We start from the raw sequence: 10,674 nt of genomic DNA, 5'->3' as shown, positions 1-10,674 counted from the left end.
CACTCAAAATTTGAGTGTAAACCAAGGGGTGTGACAAAATTAAAAAAAAAATTAAAAAATGTTTTTTGGACTTAAACCATCGGAAAACATTAGAAAATTGAGTAAACATATGTTTTTGAACTAAACTTAAGCGTTTGGCACTAAAATTGAGACAGGGCTTTAGGATCCTATTCACGAGCGCACCCTGTTCATCACCCAGTTGGGTTTAGCGTTAGCGTTCATATATTTCATCACCCAGTTGGGTTTATTCACAAATTTCATAACGCCAAAAATGACCATTTTCGTCACCCAGCCACCCTCGTAACGCTTTTTGTATGAAAATTTTACAAATTTTGTATGAGCCGTAACAACAGGAGAACACCCACGCACCCCCTTCAGCGTTATGCAATTTGTGAATGAACCCTTAGGGCTGGTTCATATATTTCATAACGCTTAAATTAGCCATTTTAGACAGCCCCTCGTGACGCTTTTTGTATTGATACTCTACAATTTTTGTATGAGCTTCGATTACACTTCGAATGTGCTCTTTCTAATTTTTAGTCTTGAAATAATTGTTTCAGTGTGGCCTCGTGCAGCCAAGATCACTGAACGCAGCCAAACATCATGAGCCGGTTCTTTTTTTACTGTGCGCCTTGTGTTGGTGTTGTCTCCCTCTCTCTCACGGATGCATGAAGAAAACATACTTTTCTCGCGTTTAGTATCATACAGGCGTATCTGCAGTGATCGATCTCTTAGTCGATTTTCGTAATATTTCAAGCTGCAACACGACGAAGGGCGATGAGTACTTTCTACTGAATCGAAAATAGCAGTTGAAAACAGTCGCTAGGCTGAGAGATAAGCCAAAGAGAAAATCGACAAAGAGAAATCGATCACTGCAGTTACGCCCTTTTAATACTGAACGCGAGTTTTGATCTTTTTTCGTATCAGTTTCAGCATCCTAATCTGGAATATTGAGTGTAAAAAGCATTATAATAGAGGTAAAAATTTACCATGTCGAAGTTTAAATCCGGTTCCGAGTGGGAGAAAATAGCCCAGGGTATCGAGGATGACAAAAAAGACGAAATAGAGACGATGGAAGATTTGGAGGAGAAGATGCGTATGACTCCGAAAAACATGTTTCCCAGCAAATGGGACGATCCGGACGATTTGATCGAAGAGGATAAAAATCCTCAAGGTGAGATATCTGTGAGTTTGAAACTTGGTCTAGATTAATTATAATGAGGAGATATCTTTACAGCCTCCTTGGAACGATTGGCCTTGTGGGCTGCCGGAGAAGACAAGCTGGACATTCTCAAGGAAGTTTTGACCAAAAAGCCATCGGTCGTTAACGCTTCCGATAGAGATGGATATACTCCGTTGCACAAGGCCTGTTATAACAACAACGTGGAAATGGCCAAGTTGCTGCTCCAGTACGGAGCCGACCCAAATGCCGAAACTGAACTAGGATGGATTCCTCTGCATTCGGCGTGCAAGTGGAACAATGCCGAATGTGTGGCTCTGATGTTGCAGCACGGATCGGACATCAATGCGACTTCCCACGGTCATCAAACTCCGCTCCACATTGCTGCCAGTGTGTCCAACAGCCGGAGCACACTGGTAACGCTGCTAATGGACGATCGAATTAAGGTAGATATGCTGAACGACTCGAACGAAAAGGCAGCCACCCTTGCCAAGAAGAATGGGATGGCGTTTCCACTGTTTGCCATGGGACAATCAGCTTTGACCGTGGAAACTGGAATGATAGATTAGTAAGTTTTACACTATGGTCATTATAACTAGGATAAGTTAGGAAGGGTAATTAAAATGTTTGCTGGCATAAGAAACACGGCCTTTGAATTTGTTAACTTCATACAAAATATACAGAGCTGGAAGCAACTAGTCTTTAAGGGACCAGAAGCTTGAAAAAAAGAGACAAAGCAGGAACCAAGAAAAGAAAAATAATCCCAAAGAAATCAGAAGGTAAAAGTTTTTATAAGTTTTTTCACTTCAGAGAATCCTGGCGGACATCTTACTATACCGTGACCTGCTCTAATTCCGTGTGTTGCCTAATACCACATAACATAAGTGGAACTCGAGCTCAAAAAGACTTTTTGCCACTTAGTGGCACCCACTTTAATATTTGCATGCTGGTATAAGGACATCGAAATGTCAAAAGAGTTATACCACCAATACCTCAAAATTAGATAAAAAAAATATTTTGAACATGAAGATGATTTTTTAGAACAAAAATGGCTTAGACAAAAATGTTACATATGATTAGAATTACATTTTGACATAAAGTGACATTAGGGTGACATTACGCATTCTACAAAGATTTAGAACTAGTTGAAACGCGTATTTTAGGGAAAGAGTTAAGTTATTATATTCATTCGTTTATGAGATATACCATTTTAATTCGAAAATCATATTTTTCAAACGTCAGTATCCCAAAAAGGGGGAACAACGGGGATGCAATTTGCACAGGATCTGAAAGGTATAACTTGGAGGTTTAAATGGTATATTGTATCGCTGGAGAATATTTGAGGATTTACCGTATAATTTTAAAATATTTGTATGGCGAGCGAATTATTTCTCCAAATTGGAAACTATTTTCGAAAAAATATTTGGTACCGATTGTGTGTGATGGTAATGGTGATCACGCCTACCAAATATTTTTTGACTAATGATTTCATTTACGAGAAATTTGAAGTTATATGCCTTTGCTAATACAAAATAAAACGAGAAAACTTCTGATGATCAACTGTGGACAAGAGCGAAGCAGGTAATCTATTGCAAAGTAATTTTTCTATAAAACCAAAAAGCATTAGAAATTTCATAGTCCATTTTTTTAATAAAATTTAATCACTTTCAACCATACGCAGCCTGCTTTTTTGGAAATATACAACGAATCAAAACATTTTCGTTGATGATTTAAAACATTAAACCACAGACAAACAGACGTCACACTCGCATCGCTGTCTATCGACCACCTTTTTAAAGGCTGAGCTACAATGATGTGAGCGGCAACGCGGTGCGGCAGGATTTGACAGTTAACCCATACATTTTCTGTCAAAATCTGCCGCGCCGCGTTGCCGCTAACATCATTGTAGCTCAGCCTTAACGGTCGTTCAAAAATATGGTAGGTGGTCAATCCACCACTCGCAGCGCTAGCATCGTTTTTGTTCGCGTTTGACGTTTGCTCACTACCGCCATCTGTTGGCCCATCGGCCAAACACGCCGATTTTAGCATTGAGCGTACATGTCCTCGTGACTATGATTTTAATCACAACTTGTTCTAAGTGTTACGTCTGTTTGTCTGTGATTAAACAATCAGTATCATATTCCAAACACGCAGATTTTGTTGTTGGTTGAAATATTTCACCGATATATGTCATCAAATTCCCAGGAAGTGGCAGTCAATTGCAACTCAAATGTATTGTGTTTGAACCTATTTTATACCCTGGGAGTAGTAATGATTTTCTAGTTCGATGTCAGATAAACCAGCTTAGATTAATTTGTATGCTAAATTATTTATATGAATAGGATTTATTTGTGCTGTTCGAAATATGAATCACAGTGATCGGAATATGTGGCAGAATAATCACAGTGATTGACAATGGAAACAAAATGTTGTTCAATGCTTTTGCGAAAAACTTACATTAAAAGGAGATATTAATATGCTTTAGCAGTTTTCCCTTAGGTGCACCACGAATGGTACACTTGCCCTATGTATCTTTGGAACATCTGCGCGAGTAACTTCGGGAAAACATATCAAAAAATCTGTAGGGAATTTGAAAATCTGTGCAGCAATTTCTGGGCGAATATCTTAGTGAATCAGTGGGAAATCTCTAGAGAAGCTTCTAGAGCAGGCCTGCCCAACCTTTTTGGCTCTTTTTCGACATAAATTGTTGGTGCAATCGCAAGAATAGACCGATATAAACAAAATTAGTCTCAAATGAAAACTTGATAGTATATCTATCAAATCCATGCTGAAAATTTTAAATTTATATAAAACTCTTCGGTAGCGATGCAAGCAAAGGTAAAAATCAGTCCGGTCCGCTGGCCGGATCATTTTTTTTAACTTAATTGCGTCGGTAGCAAAGAGGTTGTTAGAACTTTTATTTTTTTTCTGTCTTTATTAACGAGATTTTTAGCCATGGGCTAGTTCATCTCGGGACCAACGGCTTTACTTCCCTTCCGAAGGAAGTCGTCACTTGAATTTTTAGTGACTATCTCGGGGATGGGATTCGATCCCAGGGGTCCTCGGCGTGTGTTCTAACCACTACACCAGGTCCGTCTCCACGTTACAACTTTTAAATTTTCAGCATGGATTAGACAAATATTCTACTAAGCTTTCATTTGAGACTAATTTTGTTCATATCGGTCTATTCTTGCGAACGCATCAACCATTTATGTCGAAAAAGAGCTAAAAAGGTTTGGCAGGCCTGTTCTACAGTGATACCTGGAGGAGCCCTGCAAGTATTCTCTATTGCATCTACAAGTTTGCACCAATTAAAAAAAGTCTTTAGTGACCTTTTATAAAAATATAGACTTCTAAGAGATTTGTAATAAAACAGTCACCAAGTCTCTAAAAAAAAGACCTGCTAACAACCCTATAATATACAACACTGTTTGTGCATTCCAAACGTTTATTTACTCTTGTGAAAAAGGACATACAAAAACTGCATTCAAATGCACATGTATAAATTCATTACTATCTATACCAGGCCACATTCAATCGACGCGAGCCTTCTTCAGTGTCGGCTCTAGATCGCAATCGGATGCAATTTTGGCAGCAGCAGCGACTTGTTGAAGCAGTTCGGCTTTGCTGTGGTTCCCGAACAGGCCCACAAGCAAAGCGACTCCGTATCCGGTAGCTCGTTCTCCACAATGCACTGGCGACGCCATATCGACATGCATCCAGACACCATCGTACTCAAAACCAAGATGAGCCCCAATGAAAAGACCGGCACAGCTGACTTGAGCATTACCGCGATCCATCACCGAGTTCTTCATATCAGCCACGGCGGAGGTGAACTCGCTGAAATGGAGTTCCGGGCAGTACGGTACCGGCGACAGCAAATCAGCCGTTTGACGACCAACTATAACTGCCTTATTCTCCCAAGAGCCGCTGTTGGTCAAGATAGCTCCATGGTATTTACCAGTCGCTATTCCTTGAGCTCCTGTTAGGGTAGCCATATCTAGGATAACCTTTGCCTTCAAATCCCTATCGGCATAACATACGCCATCGGCCAAAACCAGGCGACCTTCCGCATCGGTGTTGTTGATCTCAACCGTACATCCCGAGTATAAACGATGGATATCATCCGGACGGGTTGCATTAGGGCCAACCGAGTTCTCCGCCAGGCAAAACACGGCATGCAGGTTTTGTTTGAAACCATTCTTCACCGCAGCGTAAAATCCTCCCAGAATGGCAGCGGCTCCTCCACAGTCCCGTTTCATGCCAGGCATGGCCGTCTTGCCCTTAATGCTGAGACCACCAGTGTCGAATACAATGCCCTTTCCGACCCAAGCTACGGTTTCGGTCGCACCTTCCGGCTCGTAAGACAATACGGCCAAAGCGGGAGGATCAGCCGCTGCTTTCCCCACACCGTATATTCCTCCGAAACCTTTCTTCTTCAGCTCTTCGCCTCGGATGACCTGTAAGATATGAGAGTAAGACGCATTAACCTTCTGTTACAGAACTTATGGACTAAAAAATCACGTTGTCTGTGCCTTGAACCAAAATTCATGAGGAATACTACACTCTGGTCTCAATGCGTCTTACACGCTCCGTCCCATATGCTGTTCAAAAGTCAACGCAATAATTGAAATTGTCATTTCCATGTTGGGAGTCCTCAACCTTATCATGTAGATAACTGCAGTGCACAATTCTTGTTATGTTTTTCTTTTTGCAGCGTTTGGTAGGACCGGGGGTAGGTCAACGCATAGTAGCTCAACCTATAGGAAAAGGGTTAGGGTTGGGGTAGGGTATAGGAAATTGGAGAAAACTTGATACATTATGTAGACGGTTTGACGGTAGATATGAACATATGAACAGTTTATTAGGGGAAGAGCACTAATTTTCGACCAACAAAAATTATGTGCCAATTTTCGGATTTTCATACAAAGTAGGCCGAAATCGGGACCAGATAGCCGTAGCGGTAAACGCGCAGCTATTCAGCATGACCAAGCTGAGGGTCGTGGGTTCGAATCCCACCGGTCGAGGATCTTTTCGGGTTGGAAATTTTCTCGACTTCCCAGGGCATAGAGTATCTTCGTACCTGCCACACGATATACGCATGCAAAAATGGTCATTGGCATAGTAAGCTCTCAGTGAATAACTGTGGAAATGCTCATAAGAACACTAAGCTGAGAAGCAGGCTTTGTCCCAGTGGGGACGTAACGCCAGAAAGAAGAAGAAGGCCGAAATCGTATGGATGGGTCGAAAATTAGTGCTTTTCCCCTAGTTTGTTTCTGTAAAAAGTAACTTTTTGTTGACCAGTCCTGATATTTACCCCCAGACCATCACATTTCATCACATTACACCTCCATGCGTCACCGTTCCTTGGATGTAGCGCTCCTGAAGCTCGAGCTGTTTAACCGAAAGCGGCGGGGTCGTGTGTGGTGCAGAGCGCCACATCCAAGGAACGGTGAAGCATGGAGGAGGAAATGTGATGGTCTTGGGGTGTTTTCATGGAGTGGAGTAAGAAGCCTCGTGAAAATCGACGGAATAATGACGGCAGATTCCTACATCAACATCTTGCGGGAAAATCTGAAGGTTTCGCTGATCCAGAAGGGCCTTGAAGAGAAATTCATATTTCTCTAGAACAACGACCCGAAGCATACTGCCAAGAAGACCAAGTCTTTCTTCCGGTCTTGTCGGATTAAACCGCTGGAATGGCCTCCACAAAGCCCAGACCTCAACCCCATCGAGAATTTGTGGGCGATTCTCGATGCCAGGGTTGACAAAACTGGTGTTACCAACAAAAATAATTATTTTGAGACCTTGGAGCGCGCCTTGGAAGAACTAGAACCACAACACCTACAAAACCTGGTGAAAAGCATGCCGAAGCGCCTCCAGCAAGTCCTTAAGGCCAAAGGAGGACACATTAACTATTAAATTGCTTTTTATTTTTCCTAAATCATCTTTTCTGGGGCCAAGATGGAAGTGGGCACTTTATTTTGTCACTATTTTTTTTTTTCAATACAAATTAATTTTCTTTTTCTTTGAGTAAAATTATTTTCTTTATCAAAATTTCGTAAGTGCAACTTTAAAAGAATATCAAAAATAAAATATCAAAAAAGATTTAAGTGTTAATTTTAATTTGAACCAAATAATTGAGGGAAATTTGAAAACTGGTGAGGTGGGCACTTTATTTTGCCCATCAGTGTATTTACCCCCGGAACACAGACAAAGGGTAGAACAATCTTTAGTTTATTCGGCAAAAGTCACCTACCTTCGGTTTCAGGTTCAACTCTTTCGCTACGGTGTCAATCTCCTGCAGAAAACCGGACACATTCATTTCATTGCAAGGCGCATCGACGATTTTGGCCGTCAAACGGATACCTCTCGCAGCATACTCGATCACCTTCACGTCCTGCTCGGAGAGTTCCCCTCCTCCAACCAGCAGGAACTCAACATTAACGGTAGGCGGTTCCGGCATGGCTGGATCGCCATTGGTGCCACCCTTACTGGTCTTCCGGCTGTACAGCGGGAAAGCTCTGGCCACGGCGCAACCGGAAGCAAACAGGCATTCCCTCTCGCAGACTACCACAATCGATTCGTTCACGCCGGAAGTGTTCGACTGGACCAGTTTGGTCAGGGCATGGGCCCTCGATTCGGAATTATGCCGGGAGGCTTTCTTTGGCAGAGCGGCCACTTTGGCGAGATCCAAATACAATGAACACGTATCGGTAGGCGCGGGATACAGATAAGCGATCGCCTTGAGGAACGTATCTTCCGAAACGCGCGGATCCAGCTTGCAGCGGACACGGTCAAACTTGAGTTCGGCCAAATGACGCTGTTGGCCAACGATCAGCACCGGAGTCTGGTGCGGATCGCACGGCTGAAGCTCCCGGTGGAAGCGGAGTTTGCTCATCACGAGGGGTGCAAATTCCGTTTATCCGTTACCTTCTATTGGAAGCAATTGAGTTATTATCTGTAAATGAATGGCCATTTTCAAAAAATGCTGTTAATACGTACCTTTATCGCTGTCTGATAAATACAGTTGGGGGTGTTCGGTCAATGAAAATGCAGATTATGATGCAGCGCGAAAAACCGCAAGCACTGTCAAATGCACCAAAAGCACCGGGTTTGACGTTTGGCTGCGTTCGTAACGAGCGTGTACACGGTAAAAACGATTGTATAACATTTTGCGGTAATCCACCTCGCGGTGTACCATTTCGCGGTTTGTCATTTCGCGGCACGACATTTCGCGATTAGTATACCATTTGGCGGTATGTCATTTCGCGGTCAGTACCATTTCGCGGTGTACTGTTTCGCGGTTTGTACCGAAATGTTTCATATATCTTAACAGAGCAATTTGAAGAACTGCAAGTATTCAAAAGAAGGGTAAATCTCCGATGAAAATATTATTGATGATAATGCCAACAATTTTCAGTGCAACTCGTACACGGGAAAAAATTCTGTGGTAAAAATAACTATTTTAGCTGACTACGCCCATTCTTGAAACTGCCATGGAAATCCAGACCAATTTACTATGTTTACGGTACACCCCACCGCATTACTGGTACATTTGACAGAAATAATTTACAACAATCTGATTCCGACTACAGACATGGTAAAATCAAGCGCATTTATGGTCTGCTGAAAATTGCCGGTGCGAGCGCTTAAGTTAACCCCCTAAAATGGTAGTTTTTACCGCACAATTTTTTTGCGTGTAGGAAAAACCATACCGCGAAATGGTATAGACCGCGAAATGGCATACCGCTAAATGGTACCAATCGCGAAACGGTAAACCGCAAAATGATACACACCGCGAAATGGTACACCGCGAACTTGTTGACCGCGAAATGGTTAACCGCGAAATGTCGGACAACCGTAAAAACAGTTTACCTAATTTTTGAGTTGACTTTACCCAAAATTAAGTATAGGCCTTTTCATGTGACAGGTCCGTCTATGCATTTAATTACATCGGTGGAGTACCGGTGCATCAGGGCTGCCAGATGTACAGATTTCTCTGTATTACACAGATATTTTTATTCTGACACAGATTCAATTTGTATGGAACACAGATTTTCTTTCAACAATTTTTGTATGGACACAGATTTTTTAACTTCGTGGATACAGATTTTCTATCAAACTATCTGGCAGCTCTGCGGTGCATACACGAGGCTGTCATTTTCATAGAAGAACTGTCAAAGAGCTTCCCGATCAGCTGTTTTGAAACGTCATGTGAATAGGCCTATATCGATTATAAGGCTATTCATGAGGACTTTTCGTGATAGGACTGACAGCTAGAAGTGTGAATGCAAACGAAATGAAAGAGTAAACAAATCATGCTAGTGTTATCGGAGCTTTACATTTACCTTTGTAATCCAAAAAGTAACTCCGATCGCGAAACGTCAAAAGCACATGGTGAACAAAAAAAAACGGTCGATCACAGCTGCCTCATGGATTGCCTTAGGCCCCAAGCACAATGTGAACGGCAACGCGGTACAACGGCAAAACGGCATGCCCATCTTGATCTACACTTTAGTTATCAATCCCATGTTGACTAAATCCTTATCAACATTGACTTGACAAGTAGAGTGTAGCTCAAGATGGGCTTGCCGTAATGCCGTTGTACCGCGCTGCCGCTCACATTGTGCGTGGGGCTTTATTCTCTCAACCCAAAATCTCTCGGCATTCTCTCTCTTCCCCACCAATGTTGGCAAAAATAGAGAGAGCTGCACCTGCCCAATGGGAGTAATTTGGCCCAATAAGCCAAATTTGGGTAAATGCATTATTCTCAAGCTTGGGTTGATTGAACTCAAAACTCAATTTTGCGTTGAATCAAACCAAATTTAAGTAAATTTTTCTTATGGCTTCAAAGCCAAATTACCTAATCTTCAAATTGGCCTTGGAAATTTAGTCAAATTTGGGCTCCCGCATAGAAATTTATCGCATCTGAAATGCTTCAAACCGTAATGCAAACAATGCTTGTTTTGTTACCATTTTACCACAGACAAACAGACGTAACACTGACGAAATTTCCATCGACCACTCATTTAACGATCATTTCAAATTCGTTATGTTACAAATCTCACAACCAGAGGCGCGCGCATCGTTTTTCTTCGCGTTTGACGTTTCACACTACCGCCATCTGCCGGTCTTGTTGCACGAAACACCTTTTCATGCAACATGCTCACCAGATGATGATGGTGTAAACTGGGCGATGGATTTTCAATAAATTTATTCTAAGTGTTACGTCTGTTTGTCTGTGATTTTACTATACACTCTCAAATAATAGAAATCATGGGCAGTTTAAATCCCATACATTTATATACTAGGCTCAGTTTGAATGGTATACCGGGTACCCCCGTTGATTTGACCACATTTAATCTGAACACTTTTTAATTTGTACCCCGCTAATTTGCACATCGTTCAGATTTAAAATGGTTCAAACGTCATTTTGGAACGGAGTAAAGTGAAATGGAACGCTGTGCAACGGAACGCAGAATCAAAACAAA

The 10,674-nt window shown here is 42.0% G+C and overlaps 2 protein-coding genes across 2 annotated transcripts; one reads left to right on the top strand and one right to left on the bottom strand.

Annotated features, from left to right (window-relative positions):
- Positions 1-874: 874 nt before the first annotated feature.
- On the top strand, positions 875-1,823 carry LOC5571643 (ankyrin repeat domain-containing protein 49). The gene is made up of 2 exons (XM_001653686.2): positions 875-1,174; positions 1,238-1,823. The coding sequence occupies exons 1-2, from the start codon at positions 991-993 to the stop codon at positions 1,747-1,749; spliced, it is 696 nt and encodes a 231-aa protein (XP_001653736.1). The 5' UTR covers positions 875-990; the 3' UTR covers positions 1,750-1,823.
- Positions 1,824-4,610: 2,787 nt separating this feature from the next.
- Positions 4,611-8,300, bottom strand: LOC5571642 (probable aminopeptidase NPEPL1). Its single transcript, XM_001653687.2, has 3 exons — positions 8,186-8,300; positions 7,440-8,116; positions 4,611-5,640 (listed from the first exon to the last, which is right to left on the bottom strand). Exons 2-3 carry the CDS (start codon positions 8,079-8,081, stop codon positions 4,714-4,716), a joined length of 1,569 nt encoding a protein of 522 aa, XP_001653737.2. The 5' UTR covers positions 8,082-8,116; positions 8,186-8,300; the 3' UTR covers positions 4,611-4,713.
- Positions 8,301-10,674: the final 2,374 nt, after the last annotated feature.

Source organism: Aedes aegypti, chromosome 2, assembly GCF_002204515.2.
Source record: "Aedes aegypti strain LVP_AGWG chromosome 2, AaegL5.0 Primary Assembly, whole genome shotgun sequence".
Classification (NCBI taxonomy): domain Eukaryota; kingdom Metazoa; phylum Arthropoda; class Insecta; order Diptera; family Culicidae; genus Aedes; species Aedes aegypti.
The sequence above is the reverse complement of the archived record's forward strand: the minus strand, read 5'-3'. Positions and strand labels throughout refer to the sequence as shown.

What these genes read in the sequence shown, in the direction of transcription:
- LOC5571643 (XM_001653686.2), top strand. Translation starts at nt 991, where the DNA reads ATGTCGAAGTTTAAATCCGGTTCCGAGTGGGAGAAAATAGCCCAGGGT. An exon ending in AGAGGATAAAAATCCTCAAG is followed by an intron (nt 1,175 to 1,237) that starts GTGAGATATCTG and finishes ATATCTTTACAG; the next exon opens with CCTCCTTGGAACGATTGGCC.
- LOC5571642 (XM_001653687.2), bottom strand. Translation starts at nt 8,081, where the DNA reads ATGAGCAAACTCCGCTTCCACCGGGAGCTTCAGCCGTGCGATCCGCAC. An exon ending in AGTTGAACCTGAAACCGAAG is followed by an intron (nt 5,641 to 7,439) that starts GTAGGTGACTTT and finishes CATATCTTACAG; the next exon opens with GTCATCCGAGGCGAAGAGCT.